This window comes from Ammospiza nelsoni, chromosome 1 (assembly GCF_027579445.1).
Source record: "Ammospiza nelsoni isolate bAmmNel1 chromosome 1, bAmmNel1.pri, whole genome shotgun sequence".
In the NCBI taxonomy this organism is placed as follows: domain Eukaryota; kingdom Metazoa; phylum Chordata; class Aves; order Passeriformes; family Passerellidae; genus Ammospiza; species Ammospiza nelsoni.
This window is the reverse complement of record NC_080633.1, coordinates 11,078,108-11,101,895: the sequence shown is the minus strand read 5'-3', so window position 1 is coordinate 11,101,895 and position 23,788 is coordinate 11,078,108. Positions and strand designations below refer to the sequence as shown.

At 43.3% G+C, this 23,788-nt stretch overlaps 1 protein-coding gene across 2 annotated transcripts in view; it reads left to right on the top strand.

Moving 5' to 3' along the window:
• Positions 1-784: 784 nt before the first annotated feature.
• Positions 785-23,788, top strand: part of DIP2C (disco interacting protein 2 homolog C) — a 313,009-nt gene continuing 290,005 nt past the window's right edge. For both annotated transcript variants that reach the window (XM_059471165.1, XM_059471173.1), the window contains exon 1: positions 785-1,128. In XM_059471165.1, the coding sequence (XP_059327148.1) occupies positions 1,044-1,128 (85 nt within the window). In that variant the 5' untranslated portion in view covers positions 785-1,043. The remainder of the gene's footprint in view (positions 1,129-23,788) is intronic.

Here is a 23,788-nt window from a genome sequence, read left to right as displayed (position 1 = left end):
CCCTGCCCGGGGTCCCCCCGCACCGCCGACCCCGCACCCCTGACTCCACACACCCCAGCGCCGCACATACCGCACATCCCGGCCCGGCACACCCTTCACACTCCCGGCCCTTCACACCCCGCACACCCTTCACATCTCGCACACCCCCGTTCCCTCACACCCCGGTCCCGCACACCCCAAGCCCGGCACACCCCTCACACTCCTCACACCTCTCACGCCCCGCACACCCCTCACACCCCGATCCCTCACACCCAGGTCCCTCACACGTCTCACACCCATTACACCCCTCACACCCCCGGCCCCTCACACCCCTCCCACCCCTCCCACCCCGCACATTCCTCACACCCATTACACCCCTCACAACCCCGGCCCCTCACACCCCTCACACCCCCATTCCCTCACACCCCTCCCGCCCTTCACACCCCCGGCCCCTCACACCCCGATCCCTCACACCCCGGTCCCCCGGCAGCGGCGGCCCCGGCGCGTGGGGCGGGCGGGGCGGCCCGAGCAGCGCGGGGCGCCCCCTGCGGGCGGCGCTGGGGCGGCGCGGTCACGTGGATGTGACAGCGGCAGTGCCCGGCCAGCCCCAGTCGCGGCAGCGGCACCGCAGCGCCAGCGCCGCCGCCAGCCCGAGCCGGGCGGGGACAGCGGGGCCGGGGCCGGGGCGAGGCCAGGGGGAGCCGCCGCCGCGGTGCCGGGCGGCGGCGGGCGGGGGGTGGGCCGGGCGCGGCGAGGAGCCGATGCGGAGCGATCGCGGGCGGGCGGCGGGAGCAGCCATGGCGGGGCCCCGCTGAAGGAGGCGGCGAAGGAGGAGGAGGAGGAGAGGGGAGGAGAGGAGAAACCTCCGCATTCCCTCCCTCCGCGCCCCGTTCCCCCGCGCGGACCGCCCGCCCGCCCGCCTCCCCCTGCATGCCCGGCTGAGACCGCGGGGAGGACTCAGCCACCCGCCGCGGCCCCGCCGCCTTCCCGCGCCCCGCCAGCCGCGGACAAAGGGGGAGAGCGGGCAGCCAGAGGAGGGGAGAGCCCGTCTCCGCCGCGCGAGCATGGCGGACCGCAGCCTGGAGAGCGTGTCCCTGCCGCTGGAGGTGCGGGCCCGGCTGGCCGAGCTGGAGCTGGAGCTCTCCGAAGGTAAAGGCGCGGCGGGGTGGGCGCGGGCGGCGCGGCAGCGGCGCGGCACCCCCGGCCCGCTCCCCCATCGCGCACCCTCCGCCCTGCGGCCCTGCGGGGCCGGCCCCAGCCCGATGGCGCCCGGGGGACTCCCCTGCCGGCCCCTGTCGCTGTCGGGGACCCCGGCGCGGGGGTTTTGTTCTACCTGCGAGCCCCCCGCGCTCCGCCGCGGCGCGGGCGGGGGCGGCAGGGGGCTCTGGCGGCGGGGCTCGGCCGCGCACGCGGTGGTGCGGGAGCTGGAACAATCCGTGGGGATGGCTGCTGGGGGCTCCTGCCCTGCCAGGGAAACGCGGCTTGGCGGAATCGTGCCGTGTACCTGCGAGCCAGCCCCGCTGTGGCCGCATCGAGAGACTCCCACGGAGTCCACGCAGCGCGTGTGTGTTTCGGCTGCAACAAAACACCCCCGATAAGGTCGTTGTGGACAATACTAGTCAGGTCACTCAGACGAAACGATATATATTTTTTTTTTCGCGGGATTTTTTTTTTAATGTATAATTGAAAGGTTGTGGTGGCTTCTTGGCGTGGCTGGTTGTGATGCTCCGCCGGTCCCCGGGCTGGGAAGGCGCGCACGCAGCCCGAGCTGTTGCCGTGGCAGGGAGGATGAGCAGGAGCCCCAGCCCGCCCTCCGCTCCTCAGCCCGGCTCCCGCTCCCCGCTTCCATGTGTGCCAGCACGGGGAAGGAGCGACAGGCAGGCAGCGAGCAGTGCCTGTCAGTGTCCTCGCTGGTGGCCACTGAGCGACCAGGGTCGTGGAGACGGTTTTAGTGTATCAGATGTAATCGGTGTCTCCCGGAGGAAGAGAGTGGGCAGTATTCATGTGCATTGATGCTAGCGTTGGCTCTTACCTGGAACGCAAATCTGCTATTAGCTTCCCCCTTTTTTTTTTTTTTTTTTTTTAATGCCCCCAAAAATCAGGGTTCGTTCACCACTAAGAGGCTACAGCACTTCATAGAAGGGACAAATGACCCAGCGTGTCCCAAATTAGTTATTGGAAGTGGTCAATATATTGAGCTGTCTGTCTGTCTTCTGTCTTTTTGTAACGGTTTGTAAGGGCTCCGAGCCAGAAAGTAAAATGCACTGGGGCCAGTTTCATCAGCAGGGAGGAGCTGATGTTGACATTGTGTTTTAACGCTTTGAGGGTGAAGAGAATGAACTACTGAGATTGCCTGTGGCTCTCATTTCTGTGCCTCCCCCTCCCTGTCGGTACCCTGAAAACTTGAAGGAGAGGAGTTAAATACAGAATTGCCTTTCTGTGATGCGCTGCCAGTCCATTGGCCCTCGTCTGTGGTAGTGAGGGTGGGAAGAGCTGTTTGTATCATGGTACATGTAACGTTGTTGCTTTATGCAGAAAATGCTTCTTGGTGTGTCACATCATTGTCTACACACCAATGAGATACTAATTAAAACATCTGTTAGTAAATGCTTCCAAAAAAACCTGAAATCAAACTGGCATAGACCCTCAATAAATATGCTAATGTAGTGTGCCAAAGTTGTAATGCAGTTTTATGGTGCGGTTTCTGTTGCTGTAAGCATAATCCAAGAAAGCTCTGAGGAAGTGGGACATGGTTTGAAATTGGGCATCTGTATCTGCAGTGCTGTAACTTCCCTGCAGCCAGATCTGGAATGAGTTTAGGCCACTGACAGTATCTTTCTTTATGTGCCACTGGTGGTGCACCCAGCACACGGGGTGGCTCGTGTGTTCTGACTGTGGCAGCCTAAATGAGGATCAGTTGGAATTGGGAGGCAGGTAAAGAACAGGCAATATCACATTTTCAGTGTCTTCCCCCAGGCTGCTGTTGGTGTGTTCTTAGTCAAGTGCATGACAGTCTTCAGTGCCTGAGAAAATGAAATAATTTGCTACTTTAAAGCTCCTACCTTTAGGCATATTGCAGCTCCTGGCCTGTTCCCAAAATTAGTCCCTACAGAGAGTGGGATCAATAATTTGTACAGTTTTATCGTGCTGTAGAAGTCATACTCTGGCCATGCTATACTCCTTAGTTAAATGGTTTTCAAGGCAACTCTGTGTTTCTTTACACCCTGAACATGCAGTACCTTATGTCTGTGCTTTGCTTGGCCATAATGAGCCTGTCCACTGCCTTCATTCACTGAGATACACTTATGCAAGTAAATAAAAGTTCACATGGTTGAGGTTTTAACATGTGTTCTGCTCATGATGTGTTAGGGTGTCTCTGCTGCCTTTGTGGAGCAGGAGACTTTTGGAGGCAATAGGCAACTGCATGCTTTAATGTGTTTGGGTCTCATTGATAATATTGGGAGCAGAGTGACTGCTGTAATTTATGCCCCTTTTTAAAGGGCTTTCCCAAGTCAGATTTGCTAGGAAAATGTTTTTTCAAGTGCTGCATTTCTGAAATATTGTATTTATTGTATTGTTTGAGTGTGAGTTTTTATTTCTGGGTGCTGTGGGTCTTAGAGCTGCTGCCTGTACCCAAGCCACGTTGTTCTCTGTGCCAAAACCTGCCATGGCCAGTGCAGCTTTAGGAACAGCTTCTGAAGGAGGGCTGCTGCTTTGTAGAGGAGCAGCAGCAGGATTATTGTGTGGTTATTGCTCAGCTGTGAGCTAAAGCTGTCTCCTTCCTAGCTCTAGGAAGTGTGATAGCGTGGGTCCTACCCACGCAGTGCATCTTGAAGCTGAACATAGAATAGCTGGTGTCCCTGTGCCCAGACCTGGTTACTGTGCCACTAGCTCAGCAGGCACCCTGCAGGTGTTGCAATCACAACAATCGCTGCTAGTCCTCATCGCACGTTTCACTGTGGCCGTGGCATTTCCCCACCCCGTGTAGCCAAATCCTGAATTCCTGGTTCAGCTGCACACTCAGCATTGCCTCACTGGCAGCAGGGATGTGGCAGGAGAGCCTCAGGAAGTGTCTGCTGGGCACGTGGCACGTAGGGTTATGGCTTTGTAGACCATAGAGCAAAGTGCTTTTTTTTCTTTTCTTTTTTTTTTTTTTTTTTAGCAGTGCTTGTTTGTTGTGCACTGCTTGCTTGTTGAAAGGGAGGAGGAAGGTCAGAAGGCATGTAATGGTATTCAGGGATGTTTGTCTCTGTGACAAGCCTAACCTGTTGGTTACTGTGGGCAAGCCACATGCCTTCCACCTCCCCTTTGCTGTGGTTGAATGGGCTTTTCTTGGTTTAAACATAGCAATTTCAAAGGTACTATGGATGCAAATGAGAATAACCATTTTAGATTTTGTTAGTTTCGTTAGTTTGACTTGGCAGGTGGGGATCAGCCAGGCTCAGAGGTGCTTAGCAGGTTCCTCTGTGGCTGTGTGCAGGTTGCCTGCCCCACAGGAGGAGCCTGGCACTCTGAGAGCCATGTTCACAGTGATGTGGTGTCATGTAGTGTTACACCCAGCCTCAGGCACCAGCAGCACATTCCTTGTTGGTGTTTTCACTGCATTTTGGGAAGGGGATGTTGCTTCTGTGTTTCTCAGGACACAGTGGCTCAACAGCGCTTTAAATTTTTTAAATGTTGGAAGTTGTGGAATCATCCTTGATTCCAGATGTTCTAGAGACATTTGTTAGGCTGTGTTTGAGTGAACATGCTTGGTGCTGGTATGTTATGTACATGTTCTCTGGCACTCTGGTAGTTTCCCTGAGCTGCTAAAGCTTGCACTGCTCAGAAGTGGCCCTTCTAGGCTGATGCAATCAACATGTCACTCTGCAGTAGCTGTACTTCGGGGCTGCTTAGGATTTTATGAGGTTTTAGTTTTCTAACGATGTATAAAATTGTACTGGGTGGAAATAGATGAATCATCCTGTTTTTTAGAATAGCTTGGGGGTTGTTAACTGAAGAACTGATTAAATAAAACCAGGAGTCCTGAAATGTGCTGTCTTATTAAAAAAAAAAAAGAAAAAACAAGACCAAAAAAGTAATTTTACAACACCTTCATTCTTAAAAGCACTTAAGAATTTAAGAAATGCCCCCTCCCCCTTTTCTCATTTTGCCCTTAATTGCAGGGTATACAAGGTTAAATTGCCCTTCTAATTATTTCGTGAACCAAAATTAATTGGCCAAAGATGCTCTATATTTCTTCCAGTATTTTATCCAAGTGTCAGATAACATAGCAGAAACACTTAAAGAACCACAGACACCACATGGAAAATTTGAAAACCATCCTGTTCAGAAACTATTCTCCCTATATTCCATAATATACTTCCAGTCCTCTTCCATTTTAAACATGTAAAGCATAGCAGGTTTCTGTTTTTGAAAGTCTCAGGTTTTCTCCAAGGAGCACTTTCAAAAAAAGTCTCAGCAGATCTTTAATAAGTGATTACTTATTCCCAAAGGCACTGGACTTGCAGTCACCTAATTAATTTGGTCCTCTACTTTCACTGTATTGACTGGCTCAATTATATTTGGTAATATTGCTTGGGTTGATTGAGTCACTTTCTGGCCAAGTTTATTATTTTATTAGGTATAAGTTGTGTCTTTTGTTGTCTGTCTGTAGTTGCTGTGTTGAGACCAGAGATGTGTAGTTAGCTTCTCTTGTTATTATTTCTCCCCAACATTTGCCAGCTGACTTCACTCACAGAGAGGTTTTAAAGTGTGAAAATTTCAATAACTAGCACACCTCTGTGATTTGGGACGCAGAGTCATCCTCTTAATTCACTCCTTGAGAGATACTGCTCTGCTTGGAAAGTGAGTATCACCTGAGTAATGGCAGTGTGTCTGAGCTTAGGTGAGAGATGAACTAAGAAATTCAACACTCACATTTGCTTCTTGTTGTTTTTTGAGCTGTTAGGATGCAGTTGGCTCGTGTTTTCAGTTATTTTTTTCTGGTGGAGAGAGGACTAATTTACTCAAAATACATAAAGCTGGAATTTTCATATAATTTATGTTGAAGACTAGGGCTTTAAAAAATATACTGGATATCATGGAAATTATGATGAAATCAAGAACACTGTCAACAGAACCCTTTCTTTGTATGATGAAGCTCCTCTCATCAGCTATTTTGTTTCTCTGATGGTGCTCAAGTTGGAGAGGGATAATAACCTGATTATTTTAAAAACAGGTTCAATTCATTCATGAGTATTTTAAGGCATTGGAATTTGAAGAATTTCTTCTTTTTTTTTTTATTTTGAATATTTTTATTTGCTTCCTTCACTGTGCTCTCTGGACTTAAGGGCTTCTACCGGGTGTTGAAAGAATTCTCTGCCACTCCTTGTGTAGAAGTACATGGTAATGCCTTGTAAAACAGCCTATGCAAATCTGCAGGATGTTCCCAGAACAGCTGTCCTGGAGGCATGCTGTAAATATACCTTTATTGCCAGCTGACGTGGAGCAGCGCTGATGCCCATGGGTTACACTTAATGGATCATTCAGATGATCTTTACTGTGTTACACAACTGACATACTCCAGACGCTTCTCCCGAGGATGTGTGAAAGTTGCCGAGGGGGTGTCAGTTTTACAGGCAAAGCAGGGAGTAAGCAGTGTGTTCCTGAGGAGAGCACGGGCTGCAAGGAGCTGCCCTTTGCAGCTTCGGGGCACATCTGCATGGCTGTGCTGCCCTGAGCAGGAGCCAGCGCTGCTTCCCCTCGCCAAACCTGTGTGCACCTGTGGCTGTGAGTCAACTGCTGCTTTCCCTGCGAGGGATTGACCTGCCTTTGTCAATCCATCACAAGGGGAATGCGCTCATTCTGATTCCAGCAAACCAAGTATCCTTTGGTATCGGAGGAATTTGGGTTTAGCACATCTCTTTCCTTTGTATTAATTTTTCTCGGTGGAAAGGTGTTTGCATGCTGTCTAAAAGCACAAATTATAATCTAGTTTTTGATGCAGGATTTGGATTGGGAACTGCAAAAAGATCCCTGTTTCTCTGAAGGGATATCAGCAGATTCCTTTAGGTGTTCCTAGCTTGTTTGTGGTATGGTACACAGAATCCTAAATGTACCGTAGCTCTCCTATACTTAAAAATGCATTGACTGCGTTTTAATTTTTAAGAGGCTATTTGTATAACGCGTCAAGCAGGACATATAATTTTTTAAAAATAACTGCTTTAATTCCCCAGCAACTGTCAGACAAGATGAGTCACTGCAGTATAAGAATTCACCACAGTGCATCACAGATTTGACACAAACTCTTAATCCATGTAAAATTATGCATGTATATTCCCCTATCTTCCCCAGTGGGTGAGCTTAATTTTTGCCAAACTCATGATGATCCCATTCTGCCTTCTTTCCTCCCCCGCCTCCTTTTTTTTCCCCTTTTCTTGAGAACCTCCCTGCTGTCAGTAGCCCCAGCTCAGGCTCTGGATGCAGCAGTCTTTTCCTGGCTTGTGAAGAGCCTTTCCTGATTGTAACCACAGCTCCTGCTTCCCTCCTTGACTGTAGTGGTGTGGGGGCATTTCCAAAACATGCCTGCTCTCTGCAGAATTCTGCTCTTTCCTTCTATTACTAGGGTAAACATACACTGAAAGATGGGAACTGGTTTTATTTAACTCCACTTGGTGCAGCACATTGGGGAATGGCTTGTTTTAGACCTGTGTAAATAAATTTTTTTTGTTTTTTTCCCCTGTTAATCTTAGCTAGGGCTTCTAATTGCTAGCCAGTATTATTTATCACTAGTATGAAGTGCAACTTTAAAACAGTTTAAAACATTGGGGACACCATCATATTCTGCAATAAGCCAGCAAATATGGGAGTAGAAATACTTAAAGCAATACAACTTGAGACACATGCTGGGAAGACTGTGGCTTTAGCTGGATCCTCTTGCCACAGAAGAGGAGGTTTCTCCCTTAAAGCCCTGTGAAATCCTACCAGGACACTGTGCATGGCTCTCAGGGGATGGAGGGAGGTGTGCCAGAGTGCTTCTTGCAGTCCCTTTTTGGAGAGCAGAGTCCTGGCAGTTTGGTGGGCACAGTCTATTGGACACATCACCTGCAGTGCTTAGAGCAGCATCAAGTGCCAGGGTGTGGATGATTGCCACTTTATTTTACAGCAGGAGTTAATGTTGAAAAGTATTTGATATTTCAGTGATCTCTTTTTAATACTATTGTTTAAGTGGTTGGATAACTAGAGGAAGGACTCTCATGAAGTATTATTATAACTTGGAAGAGAAAGTGTTTCCTCTGACTTTTGAAGGGCTATTTGCTTTCCAAAGACTCAACCACACATATGCTATTATTTAGGATGCATGAGGGGGTTTTTGCTGTTATGTGTATGGCTGGGTTTGCAGGATGGTGGCAGTGGAGGGGACAGAGGGATTCTTCAAATGCTGTCTGTGTGTGTAAGTAGAAATGGATGTTAGGACCTGTTTGGTCCTGTGTCTTTCTGGATTCAGAGTCCAGATCTCCAGACTGTGACATCTGCAGTTTCTTCATTCAAATCTTGGCTTGATCTGTATTTCAGATTAAAATATCAAAACGATCTTGTACGTCTAGTCTGGTAAGAGCTGCTCAGAAGCCAGGAAAATGTTTCTTATGTTTCTTAGTGAACTCTGTGACAAACACAGAAGTGTAAGTAATGGGGCCTGGTTTTTCACTGGTAGGCTGGTGGTTGAAAGTTTGCCTGGGCCAGCAAAAGTTCAGAGACTTTTGGTTGGCGTAGAGACCCAAACTGAGTGTTCTGACACTCTTTTTCCTACTGTGTGGATGTCCATGTGTCCATAAACAGCCTGGCAAAATAGAGAGACCCTAGCAACAGAGAAAGCAGCCCTGGACTTTTCCATCTGTGTGGATCCTCCAGGAAGAGTTACATGGTGTTCGCAGGATGGCTGCAGGGGTGTTGTGTCTATTACTGCCTTTAGTGAGAAAATAGACCAAACTGCTCTTTGGACTTTTCATATCACGTTACAGAACAGTTCTGGAATTGTGCAGAAAATTTCTTTCTGGTAATACAAATAATAAAACTTCACCCTTTTTCTTTTGAGGCAATATCTTTAGTCATAGTAACTCATATTTTTCATTGTTAAAATTGCAAGGAGAATAAGCAAAATTTAGAATTTTTGGTGCCATGCCTCTTATGCTTATTGAAAGAAATATTTAAACAATCAAGTATTTTGATGAATGTGTGAACAAATAAAATTATGGTGGGATGCAAGCAGTTCAAATTTACTGAAGAATCTTGAAGTAAAAATTGAAATGCTAGACTTCTCTGGCAGGTGCCTGAGGATGAACAAACAACAATTACCAAGTGAAACAGGAAAATGTAGAAATATCCCTGGTCTTTCCTGAATGATGATAATGGCAAACTCCTTTGCTGAGTTTGCTGGAAGAGCTCAGTTTCATTTGCCATATTTTTCAATCTGAAAAAATAATGAATACTTTCTTTAGTAGATGCTCTAAGTTTTCTGAGTGTTGTGAAGTGAGAGGATTTTTAGGAAAAAATACTGATGGACTGGGGAGTGATGTTTATTTTTGAGAGGGAAATTAACATGCAGTACTTTTAATTTGTTCTACTTCAAATTTTCTCCATGCTGTAATAGAAAATGTTGATTTGTTATTTTAAGCAACAACAATGGGACTATCAGCAGTTCAATTTAATATTTTTTTATGATAATGAAAAGAAGTCTTGAATTTTATGTTTATGAATTTTATGCTGGTAAAGTTTGGCACATTCCTGTCACAAGGTTATAGTCTCTTACAAATGCTGATTCAGTCATTTTTGTATCCATACCACAGGCTTGGCAGAATTGGACAAGCAGTTCAGAAGAGATCTGGAAAAGTGACCAAGAGTAGAGTCATGGACATTGGGGATTAAAGCAGTCCTAATAAACATTGTCTGCCAGGAGAAAGATTGGAGTTTATTTTGATTATTTGAGAAGTCTTGTGTTGGGGATGGAGGAATACTTTCCCATACTGTAAAACATTAGCAGTCCAAAACATGAGAAGATTCAACGCCTAGGAATGGAAATTAGACAAATGGAGGTTGAAGATAAGACAGAAAATATTAATAACGCTAGATAAACACTGAAACACTTGTGTAGAAGAGAAGACTCAACAGCTTTCTAAAAAAAAATCAACCCAGAAGTAGAACTGATGGATGGCTCTTTTCTAAGACAAAATAAATGTAAGAAGTTTGTGTGTGTACATAGGTATGTAAACCACTGAATCCATCCTTGACCAGAAATACACTGCTTCAGGTACTTTTGTAGTGGCATTTTTTAAATGTCTGGTCCAATATTATGATATATGTTTTCCTGGTAACTCCAAAAGGCACTGCAACATCGTAGAGTTTCAGGTTTTGTATGTCTTTAGTATTTTACTAGAGATGACTTGACATTTACTTGTAGTAGTAATTTGTTTTAAGTCAATATTGAACACTGTAAGGATGTGCATACATTAGAGTTTAAAAGGGTATCAAAGGCAGCTGCTCTGATAATTCTTGCTTAAATACTGGCTACTCATATATTTGTCTGTAGCTCAGGGGACTTCTGTGTAAGCAAGAAGTAGCAGAAAAATAACATTTTTAAAAGCTTCCTTAAAGTTTATTGTACTTTGCTTAATCATTGGTTTTTACATTAAAATATTGTCCATTGTAAAAATTTGGATTAAAAATAAGAAGGTATTCACTTCCTCTGAAGATGAATCCTTCCTGCATCCTGTGCCTAAGGTGGCTCTTTGCTGTGATGTCTTTGCTTCTGCCTCAGTGGCTGCCTGTGGTAACTTGTATTTGCCCTTCATTGCAGTGATGGGTGAAGGTGTAGGAGCAGCAAAAGTGGCTCTGTGCCTTTGTGCTGCCATCTGAATGTCTGTGACAACTGTTTTTTTGTTGGGAGTTTCACAAAGCTGGTGTCTGACCTCCAGCAGTCACTTCTGAGCAAGGTGAAACAGAGAACATATTCCTTTGTTTGCACTGGGAGAAGATGTTTGTTGTTGCTTAACGCAGACCCCGTTTTTCTTCCTGAGCACAATAATGCTGTGGCTGGTATTGTCTGCTGGTGGTAATTGTGAGGAAGATGAGGGGCCCTAGCAAGTCTGATATTTCTTCCTTGGCTTTGAAAGTCAGCCTCCTGTCTGTTTTTGTTCTACCAAAGATGCTGTGTGGCCAGGAGAGGTGATTGTGAGAAGTGAGGAAGCTGTGTGTGGGATGCATTCAGCCAGAAATAGCCACAGCAATGCTCAGTTTCATCTTTGACTGCTGGACCTTTCACAGACATTTGGTAACTTGTGGTAACCTAGTCCATAAGAGCTTTCTCTCCATGGGATACTTTCCAAGCAAGTATGGGAGGCCCTGGACCCTTTCTCATCAGTGCCAGTTTCTCTCTCCTGAGGAGAATCCCAGCTGGTTCATGCACCAATTCTTTGTACTACTGAACAAATAGTCTGGGCTCTTTTCTGTCCTGAAGATCATGCAAAAAGCACAAAATCTCTGAAACATGAAGTTCTCTTACAGTGTGATGCTGTTTGTCATTCCTAGGTGGTGGTCTGGCTTTGGCTGACTTGCGAAGTGCTTTTCTGTGTATTTTGATAAGGAAATATCACCTGCAATGTTATGTCTATTGTACATCATTCAAAATGTGAAATTGCACATGTATGTTTCTTCAAACACACATTTTGATTGGTTACTTCTGGTAAGTAACAAATACAGCTTCAGATTTGACTTTCCTCATGAGCCATTCTGGTGCAGGATATATACTAGAAACACCACCAGGCCTCATCTGCCAGCTTGGTCCTTTGTGCCTTCTTCAGACCAAAGCAAATTGTGTATCTAGGACTAGATTAGACTGAAATTGGGAAGAAGAAGCTAACTCTTCTTTAAAGTGAGCTTTTAACCCTCAACAGCTTCGTGCTCAGACATGGAGGAAACTGCCAGCAACCTCTCCCAAAACATCACTTCCATGTTGCAAAACCAGCACCATTTTACAGGTTTTTTACTCTGTCATAAATCTGCTCTAACTCAGACACCCAAAGAAGTCTCCCTTAACTTCTCCCTAGAGTAAAAGTAATGGGTATCTTGTAAAAAGTGATAGTTTGAAAATGGTAGGCAGTAGATGCTACCTAAATGTCTTACTTAAGATTTAGTGAAACATGTGTCCTTCTTCCTCAGAAATTGCTTACATAGTTGTGTTAGAGTTAAGAGAGGATAAAGCATCTCAGTGCCCACATTGTTCTGAAATACTGTGCACCTGCTCTTCTCCAGGCTCCTTTTGAGAATGTTGCATGACTTCTCATGGACTGGGTTACCCCCTTCACTGGATTCTGCATTCCACCCTGAGCCCAGCGTGGGCAATAAAGCAGCCACACCTCCCAGAGCTGGGCCCCTAGGAGAGTACAGTAGGAATTGCAATAAAATTACAAAAGGAATTACAGTTGAAAACTGGTTGAAATTTCCCCAATATAGAAGTATGGAAGTACTTTCAATGTAAAAGCTGAAGCTTCATTTTCAGGGGCTCAAATAAGGAGGGAGTGTAAGTTTTTCAAAAATAAATTCTTGTATTTATTTTTTCACTCAGAATCAAGTCCAGTTCACCTAAAAATAAATGGCAAAAGCTGTGCCGGCATCAGGACTGCACTAATGGGTGTACTTCCCTTAAAGCTAGGTCTGTGAATAGTCAGAAGCAGTCTGTGATATTTAAGGGTCTGTGCTAGGGTGTATGGCAGAAAGAAACAGACACTTTTTCTTCACTTTGTGTGCAGTTGTTGGTGGTACTAAGAACACATTTTGTGTTTGAGACAGAGCATTTACTTATATGGAACAAGGGGCTGTGATTTACTCCCAAAGGAAAGATGGGGACCTCATTCAGGACTGGGAAACCAGTCCATATTTAGAGAAGTTGTCACCCATTTGCTGGAAGGAACTCATTACCACAAAAGCTCTGTAGCATTTCTGGTGCTTAAATACATGGTTGGCATCACCTGTTTCTGTGTGACAGAAAGCCAGCATATGTGCCTTTAATTTCAGTTTTTAGCTTCTTCTCACCTCTCTGTTTCTCTCCCCATTGTTTGATTTCTGACTTTCTTCTCTCTAAAGCCATCTGGGTATGGTGTGGCCTGTCAGGGTCATTCCACCATCCTGCCCCACCTTCCTTGGTCATCCCTCTTTCCACCACTACTAGAACAGTAGTCTTGGTGCAGGATCATGCAGGTCATTCATGTGATGCCCCCTTTTACAATTGCTTCTTTTTTCACATGTGAAAGATTGCTCATGAAGCATGTCAGGGCCAACATGTTGCAAATTGAAATCTTTTATTCTTAAATTGATTTCAAACAAATATTTGTCTTGGGATAACACACTTGTTAACTGCTGAAACTTACAGTCTGTAGAGACACTAGCTGAATGATGTGTTCTGTTAGTCATGCTTGATGTTTGCTTTTTTGGTTATTGTTGTTTAGTTCTACTTTGTCGTGTTTGCTTAGAGCTAGATTAGGATATTCTCCGTGCAGTGTGAGGCATTTATGGAAAATGTGCATCTTAAATTTTTTGAAATCTGATCTGGAGCTAAGTCATGACATCTATTTTCCATCTAAAAATGCATTTCTCTTAATTATATCCCCATTCAGTGTGGGTGGGGATTTTTTTCCCCTCTCAATTCACGTGAAACCCACACTAAACAAAAATACAGCTAATAGAGACTAAAATTATAAAGGAACTACTTGCAAAGAGCTGGCAGTGCTGTCTACATGATGAAAGTAATTTAAATTGTTCAGGCATAAAGCATGGATTAGAAACCGCATCTTCAAATCATCTTTGCATATTTATGAGTACACCTGTTATATAAGCAGAGGAAAGTGCTGAGATTCCTCCAGTTCTCTGCCACCGTTTGCAGGGTGAAGAAGGAGCAAGATCGTTTGTCAGGGTAAGTCTTTCAAATCCAGAGTGGAGCCTTATCTGCCTAATAGCCTAATAGCAGAGAAAGGCACTGTTTGTGTTCAGCAGGGCTGCATTCATGTGACTGTCAGGGGCTGAATTACTGCTCCCAGTGCTAAATAAAGATTCCTGCTCCCACCCTGCCCCTCCCCAGCACTGTCATTTAGCACAATGTGCAGCATGGCTGTAAAACATCCCTGACATACTGAAGCGTGTCTCCTTTCACACTTGTATGTGGAAAAGAAGAAGAAAAAAAATAAAGAGCCTTCTCCTTGGCTTCTGTGAACTTCCTGGCTGTGGAAGGTTCAGTGCCAGCTGGGGCAGAGTCATGTTACTTGCACCTATTTTCCAGCACCCGGCCTATGTTGAGGAGAAGAGCTGGATTGTGTGATTGCTGTATCCTGCACCTCTTCTCTGCTCAGGGCAAGTGCTGTGCTCAGTTTAGCCTCTGGTGTTAGCATTAATGCCCACAAAATGCAGCTTCCTGGGGACCCAAACTTGGAACAGCAGGGCTGGGGGTTGTACACCCTGTGGTGTGAAGCTGGATTTTAAGTCCTTTTCACTGTCAGTGCTGCCTTGCTGCTGTTTGCAGGTGGGTTATGATTGCATTGATGTCTTGGTTTACAAACAAACAAAAAAAAAAATCAAAAGAAGCAAGAAAAGGAAGAAAATCTTGTAGAATTTTTTTTTGTTTTTTCCTTCCCCTGAGGAAAGAAAATTTCTTTTTGTAGCATTTAGAGTTGGATCAATTCAACAGTCTGTTGTAAAGTGCAACTTCAGAAATAACTGCATCCTGCTGAGAACAGAACAGGGTTCTGAACAGTAGGCATGGAGAAAAAGATGGATGCATTGAGAAGGGGTGCATGTATAGAAGCATCTTAATCCAGTTTTTCTGCTGAATAAAACAATTTATAGAACTTCACTGAACATAAGGGAAGCATTTTGTTATGGTGAGGCACTGTTACCCTTGCACAGGATGGCTGTGGACTCCCTGTCCTTTAAGATGCTCAGAAACTGTCTGGATGTGGTTCTGGGTGACCTTTTCCAGGTGGCCCTGCTGGAGAGGGAGATTTGGACAAGGTGATCTCTAGAGGCTCCTTCCATCCTCAGGTATTCTGTGATACCCCCTGAATTTCCACCCTTTCACTGATAAGTGATTTTGTGCTTCCCAGCACATTTCTCATGGATCTCACACTGTGTGTGGTTCTTGGAATGGCACACTTGGCCTCTCCTGCAGTGAATTTGTACCTGAGATCTGCTATAACACCAAGTTTTAAAATTTTGGATGTAATTATGACTTGTGCACTTTAGTGATAGTCAGCAAAAGTATGCCACGTGAGAGGTGAAGCACAGTGCATTAAACAGGTATTTGGTTCTGAAATTGTTTCCCTTAAAATAATGTTACTGGGTTTTGTATGCAAAACTTGATAATGGCAGTAAATTTACATTTTATGTAAATGAACTAGCATCCAAGCATGGGGAAGGGTGCTCGTGATAATTTTAATACTGTCATTATGATCATCACTCAGGTATATGACTGTCAATTAAACAATTCCTGAGTTTTTTTTTTTCTGGATGATGGAAGTATATACTTGTTTATATCTGTGGAAAAGTGTTTCCTTTGGTTCTGTCAGGAGCAGGGAAATGAGCAGAACTGAATAGCTCTGAAAATAATTTTGTTCAATTACTTATTAACACCGATTTTAGATATGAAAATACCTTGAATGTTGATGAGATCTTTTATTACTTTTATTGAAATCTGTTTTGAGAGTAGAATGCAGCTTAATCATGCAATTAAATAGTGCATATTTTTTCAAAGTTTCATGTGAATAATGCAATAATGAGTCCCCCAGCAGAGCTAGAATCAGTCACCAATACTTTGGCATTGTAGAACAGCCCAAGTGAACCTTCTTATGAAAGTAATTTGGTGGCTGTGGTCCTCAGATGAATCTTTGGCCTCACACTATTAATACTTTCTCAGCCACCAGGCTTTCTTTTCCTCTCTAAAAAAAGCAAAACTGGACTGTGTTTTTTGGGCTATGAACACAGCTTTCAAATATGGAAGAACTGCCATATTCACATCATCTCCTGAGTGTTCAGTGAGCAGCTGGACATAGCTTTTGTGAGAGAATGTTATGTAGAGTATGGTCCCAGTTCAGCAAGGCATTTTAGGCATGTGCTTCAGTCTCATTGATACTGCCAGTTTAACTTCAACCAAATTGTCACACACAGAACGAGCATATTTGTCTCCTGTATGGAAAAAAAAATTATTGGCATCTTCATTGCTTGCTTAAAAAAGAGAGTCAGTGTTAAATCAAGGGATCAACACTCTTTTCTTTTGGATTATTGAGTAAATGGAAAGGGATCTTCAAGCATTTTTTGTTTAAATGATGCTACACTATATGTTTAAGGTCAGGTCATTAGGTAAAGAATGGAACTGACCATAGTGTGTCTCATTTTCTGTGCTTCCTCAGTGCTTTATTAAATTTGGAACCAAAAGAGAGTAACTCCATGAGAGTGCATGTCAGCTGAGGAATTCCATCATACAATGTATGTTGTGGTGAAGGACACATTCAGTAGCTTGTCAGAAGACACGTGCCATGGGCAGGGTCTGCAGCCAAACATGTGCAATCACCTTCAAATCCCAAGGCAGGTCCTTGCTTTCAAGACAGTGAGGAAATGAGAGAATACAGGGATTGCCTTTCCTCCTGAATACAAGTAGATCTAAGCAGCCATCTTCTGGAAAACGTTTTGAAGCTGTTTCTCTTTATCTTCTGCTGCAAGGCTGGAATCATGAGGAAGCAAGGAAGCATTGCTCCAGCCTTGCTCTTTCTGCTTTTTCTAGTATTGCTTTAAAAAAAGTGGTTCATAGACCAATTACTGTAATCACCAGCCAAAGACAAAAATATCTGTCTCCTCCTTTCCAGGGCTGGGTTTGCAGCTCAGGGATAAGAAAAATCTGGATCCAACAGGGTAATTTCCTGAAGACTGGATTCAAGCCATTTTCTTATAGGAAAAAGAGTCAGTTGAGAGGTGGGTGAGAAGATATTTAATTTCTTCACAGGATTTTCAAAATATCAAAAGAATGGGAGAAGCCAAGGGGTCGGTGTCTCTGTCCTTTGACATTGTATATCAAAGGCATAAATTGTTCTGTTTTAGGAATTTGAGAGTGTATTGCTGTGTTCAACATGAGATAAAAGATTCTGTTCAGGACTATGAGATAGATTTATGACTACTTTTTTATTTTCATCTTCCTTTTACCATTCATCATGGTGTTTTCCTGGTGTACTTGGAATCTACTGAACTTGGTCTGAAGCCTCATGGCTCCCTCAATGACTTAGTTTGGCTTCATTAAACTGTATGAAAATGTAGTTGATTCAAAGAGCTTGGTCCATTTGTGATGTCCAGCATTTATGGTGGTTTAGTCCTCTATTATGTGTTTAATAAGATCTGGATAACAGAAACTTTTGATTGTGTAGTAAAAATAATGGTCTGCAAAGTCGAGTACACAATTGTTTCTACCCACTGCTACAGGGTGAGAAAGGTAAGAAGTTAGTCTGTCACTGATAGAATAACTAAAATTTAGACATAAAAATGTGGACTATGGTCTATGTATTCCATTAAAGGCTAAATGTGACACGTTAAGGAACTTAAGAATTTAGCTGTGAAAACATCTCTTTAGGCAATGATTTATTTTCAGTGATATTTAAGGAAGTAGCTTTTGAAATGTAAAAATTCATGCACAGACGTCATTATTTTTTGCGAGCAGTGTGTGTGTGTATGTAGGCATATTTAAAGATATAAAGGAATATACATTCTTAGAAGGAGGGGAAGGAAAAACCTCACACACTGACTCTTCAAATGAACAAATCTTCCCACTTAAGGGAATGTTATGGGAGGCAGCAGCTCCCCTCAGGGATAGGCATGCGCGAGTTACCCCTTCTGAGTCACGGATTTTTCCACAGCCTTGTGGCTCAGATGTGCAAGCCCCTTCCCCACCATGCTCCCAATTCCTTAAATAGCAGCTGAGGTCAAGAAGGACAAGGGACAGATCGCTGTCACTAGGAGGCCCTTCTAAATCACACCAGGGTATGTGAGGTTTCTTGATGCTCAGTCTCAGCTGTCTGGTGCAAGAAGATAATTTTAATCCCATTATATTTATTGCTTCTCAGTAGTGTTTTGGCTTTCATACTGACTCACACCCTTTCAAAGGAGTCAACGATGCTTTTGTTGTTAAACAGACTTAGAAGACATCTCTTTTACAGTTAGTTTTGTGATGTGTGTTTCTGTTCAGTCACGTGAAAGGAATTACATGCTGCCTTTGCTGAATTTGCAACAATGTCTTTTGCCTTGGAACAATTGACCATTATGACCTTTGGTACCTCAAAATATGCGGTCAATAAAGGTAAATTCTGTTGTATGTATCTTGAGATTTACTTTAACATCTTGTGCCTTTCCATTTGCAGTGTCTGGCTATCTGTAGGGGCTCTGGCTCTCACTGAACCAAATTGAAAACTGCAGCAAATTCAGACCCATATAATTGGCTGGGAAAATAATGTGAGGGAAGATCAGTTTAGCAGACAGGGACACGGACATACAGAAGGTTTTGGGTTGGAAGGAAAAGAGCTTTGAAATCCAAAGCTGGCTCTAAGACTTGCCCAGCAGCTTGAGGCAGAGCTGGATGCTGCTTCTGAGCCAGAGTCCTTCCTCTGTCCCTGGGCTGGTGGCTGGAGGTGCGTGTCAGACCTCCCATCAGTGGCAGAAGCAGTGTTGTGCTCTGCTCAGAGCCTCAGCAGGGCAGGCAGCAAGGCTGCAGTGGGTTATGTCAATAGCAGCTTGGCTTGCTGATGACCAGTTCTCCTGAAACACCTCTAGATGAATATGTGCCCTTAAAGTTAAGTCTCCAACTAACATGTCAATAAGCACTCCAGAATATAAATACCAGGAGCGCAATACAGTGTGCAGTGATTATCCCCCACACCCCTTTTTTTTCCCTGTGACATCTCAAGGATTCATAAGTTGATAGCTGTTTTGTCTGAGCTTTTCTTTCAGGTCATAAGAAATTCAAATATCTGCTGATCAGACAGACATGAAAATGTTCTCCTTGTATTTCCTACCTTGGGTCTAATGTGTTGTGGATGAGCTACAGCTCTTCTTAGATGCCATTCTTTCCTGTGCTGCAGGAAAAGCTGTACTTTGTTTCCAGATGGTAGATCTCCAGTGGTGATTCATCTTTAGGTTTAGAACAATCTCTTATCTTTGGGAAACTAATACTGTATATGGGTTCTTAAAAAAATATTAGATTCAGACATGAAGTTATGTATTATTGACAAACCTCAGGCTGATATAACAGAGTGTATTGAGGCTGGACATCATTATACTTTTGGAAATGGAATTGCTACTCTGGGAGCACTCTGCTACCACTTAAAGCCAAGAACAAGTGTTAGATCTTTCTTTACAGTCTAGCATAAAAAGCTGTGGGGCATTTTATTGTGGATTGTCCTGTGAAAAACTGACTGGACTGGAAATTGCAGTGTGACATTTATGTAGAAGAAATTCTTATCAGAATAGTGTTATAAAGCTGTACAACTGTGGATTATTTTATTTGCTTATGGAAATGTGTAGGCACAAACATAGTTGCATGGGACACAGTGCTTTTATTATGGGCTTAAGTCATATTGAAACCAATTAGAGCTGAAACACTGGATTATAAGTGGGCATGTGCTTAGGGCTTGCATAGCTAAGGATTCTGCTGTCCAGGCATGGCCTGCAGAACTAGAACTAGAAGAAGAAAACATCCAAAAGGGCATGTGAAAAGAAAGGATGCCTAGATAATCCTAAAAGAGTTCAACTGGTTATGTAAAGAATTCAGTATGAGAAAGACTATAGGAGACATCACAGCCATTTTGGGAGAATACACTGTGTTCAGCATTTTTTGTTCCAGTAGAAGTGAAGTGAACACAAAACCTCCTTCTGCTGCTATTTTTAATCTCCATAATCTTTGCAGTATTGATGTGTTATTGAGTTCTTTAGCCTCAAAGACTTTCACATCTGGAATAAATTTGTTCATTTTTCAAAATCATCGAGACAACACTTGATTACAATGCTCTAGTATTGAACACTGCAAGAGGAGTCCTAAAGAAGGAATAAGCTTGATAGTCCTTTAAATTCTTTTCTTCTACTGGACTAAATGCTTCCACTTTTAAAGCTGGATAAATAGTATTCTGGATGTAGCTATTACTTTTTTAAAATGTTCTTTTAATAGGCAGGAACTGCAGTCTTGGAAACACATGCTTCTTCTTATTCCCTCCTGCCCTTTTTTTAAATCTGGCACAGGCAATGAAGGAAAAACAGTAATAGTGTCCAGTGGACAAGGGGAAAAACACAATATTGGAACATTTCATCAGTGAAGCAGCAAGCATCTGTTCTTCAGCACCAAGGCTTTGTTTCCCTTCAGACAGGCTGTGCTGTTCAGTGGGATTCCCTCAGGTGGCATTGCCCTGGCCTCTGCACTGTCCCCTGCTTGTGGCTGGAGCTGAGACAGCTGAGGATGTGTGTGGTACCCAACTGTGCCCCTGCTTAGTTCTGTACATTCCTTAATATCGTGATTAATGTGCTGGACTGTGAATGGAAGGGCCTGCTAGCACACATTCACTCCTGCCACGTTTGCTGTGGCTTTCGTGGCTGCACTCAGAGGGAAACAGTGGCAGCTGGATCCCAGCAAGAATGAGACCGTGTCTCTGCAATTAAACTTTACCAAAAAAAGATGCAACAGGATTGGAAATGTTTGGGTTGGTGTTCCAGGATACTTATTTGACTTTCCCACTCTGTTCCTCGGGGGTTTTAAAGCCTGTCTCTAGTGTAAAAATAATTTTGGGGTTTATTTTTTCATGTTGGGTATATAATATTGGGAAAAAATGGTTGATTTTCAAGGTTAATTGTGATCTTTTATCACATTGTTTTTTCATGGCCCAGAAACATCTAAAGTTTGTAGCTTTTAGATTTTTTTCTGTTAATTAAAAAAACGAACTCAGTGGAGTTTTGTGCATATTGAAGAGGATGGTGAGGATGGTGAGGATGGTTCAGACTTTGGTAACCAATGAGATGTCCACATCAGTCAGCCATGAAAAATTAGTGTCTGAAAATCAGGGATCAGTTTACACAAAGAGCATTTGATTTCTGTTGCAGCACTCAGGCTGGAAATATGGCACAGGTGTAAATGTGCAATAGACACCTAAGCAATTCTTTAGGCCACTTTCTCCACAATTTCTCATAATTAAGATTCGATATATGAAATAAGAATTCAATCCATCTGTTGCCTTTCCTACATAGAATTAGTGTGCTGTAAAAGTAGCACCTGAAACCCTAAACCCTCATTTGTCAGGACTGCCATTAAGCATCTCCCAAGAGCAGGGAGATTTTCAGTGTGGCCCAGCCTGGCTCACATTTGGGGTGCCCAGAGTTCCTGTGTGAGCAGTCAGGTCTGTGCTGCTCCCTGTGCCTGGCATGACCTGGGGCAGAGCTGTGTCAGTGAGAGCACCAGCAGCCACACAGAAACCTGGGCTCTGCTTCTGCTGTGCCCTGGCCCAGCTGCATTTCTTGGGTATCTCAGCCACCAAGGAAAACCTTTGGTTTTGAGCAGACAACCTGAGAACAGCCTCAAAACTGAAGCTCTTTGCAGAGAAATGCAAGTAAATAGAAGAATGCAAGCCAGCCTGAATTCTGTCCTGCAGCAGCCCCATTTGCCTTGCTTTTTTTCCCAAGGGGTAATTAAATAGAGCACTCACATTTCCTAGAAATTATCTATTTAACAGATGGTTAAGACACAGTAAAATAACCTTGCCTTGAGATGTGGAGTTTTCAGGTGTTGACATTCACACTTTTTTTTGAAATAAGAAGAGGGAGCATCACACCAGGGATTGCTGCAGCCTCTGCTGAGTGCTGTGTGCTGCCAGTGCAGAGTTTATGAGCCTGTGGCTGGTGACCTGGCATGGAGGTGACTGCTTGGCTTCCTCATGAGGAGAGGTCATTAGTGAGAAGCAGGAAGAAGAAAATAGAACTGACAGAAAAAATAGTTTCTGAATTGAAAGCATCTGGTTTTAATCAGAGATGCTAATAAATACTTTTTCTTAGTTTTGACATCCTGTATTTTGGTCATTTTTTTCCCATTTTTTTCCCATGAGCTGATGTCATCACTGGATCCACCAACCAGTTTCAGAACTATTGCTCTGGATTGCATCAGGATATTAAAATTTTTCAGTTTGACCCAGGATATCTTTCTTAAAACAGTATGCAGATGACCCATTTGAATAAAATCTTGTAAATTTTAAGCAATGTAGATTGTAGAACCAAAAGCAAGTGGGTCCTTTCTTAGAATTTCAAGCTTGTATTGAGTGTATTTCCAAAGTCATGGGAATATGGGGGGCATGAGTAGGGTGTAGAAAAACACTGATTAAAAAGGGCTGTCTCTTCTTTTTGATTTTTATTTCCTGTTTCCTCCCTTGTCACATCTCTGAAAATACATGAAATAAGTCCTGTCAGGCCATGTTCTTGTACACTTAACTCTCAGAGGGAAAGTTGTGCTCAGGGGAAGGAATTGACTCAGATTTATGACTAACAATGTAAGTTTGCTATCAAGAAGGTATAAAGTTTTATTTACAACTGTTTAAAGCAAAATAATTACCAGAGTTATCAGTAAATGACAGTAATGACTGTCATAAAAAGGTACAGTAATTCCATATTTAATAAATTTTTTGTTAAAGTCTTTTAATGTAAGAAGTAATAATGTTAACATTTGTGGATATTTAAAATATTTCTTGTCTCAGTGCACTGATGCATTCCTCATCTTATGTCCCATCTTAAAGAAGTGAGCTTGACTCTCACTCTGCTTCAGAGTAACTGGACTCCAGCTTCTGGTGTCAAGGAGAATTTGTAATACCTGAAACTAATAGGGCTAACATTTTTATTTTTGCTGTATTTTCAGTAAGACCAAAAAGGGAAGGGGCAGAGGCAACATTGGAAGTCCAGTTATGCCAGGAAATTTGTGAAAGAGGGTATTGGTATTGCTGCATGCAATTTCTTCTGTCCCTTGACTGTGACTGATCTAAGAAAATGCTCCATTATGAGCTTATGTTAATGTGTAAGAAGGGCAGTATTTGTAATAAATGAAGGTTGTCCTAAATGTGGATGCTTTTTTCTTAATGAAAACATTTTAGCAAACATAGTATTTTCTGTCTTAGCAAAATTAAAAACAAACAGGAGTGGAAAAGCATGTCTGATTTCTATTCTTATCCTGAATTTGTATGAATTTGCTGTATTAATCTAGCTCCATTTGCTCATGTTGGATCTCTGTGTAGATGACTGGTTTTTTTGGCTCTGTTGCTTCTTCTAAATGGGTGCCACTTAGTGCAACAATGTGCCTAATGGAGTCTAATTCTGTGATCTGCAGTTTTGGGGTTTTATTATTATTAATGTGTGGTTTAAGTGTTCTGGACTTTTTTTTTATGAATTGTTACAGTTTACTTTGTAAGATGATAAATAAAGTTAATAATTAACTGTGTTCTGCCAAGAATTTGAGTGTGTTTTGGTTTTGGTTGAGTGACAAACTAACCAGCCTCTAACTATATCTCTGAATTTTCTTTAGCTGTTCCAGCCCTAAATGTGTAGGGTTGCCTCTCATGCATTTTGGTGGTATCATGCCACATCAGTGAATATCCTTGTGCCACATCTACTTGCATGAACTGGCAAAAATTTATTGCATGTGTACAAAAATAATGCAACATTAAAACATACCTTTGAGGCAGTGGCATTGTTGAGAACAGTGTGTGTCCTGATACTTGCTCAGTGTTTCTCA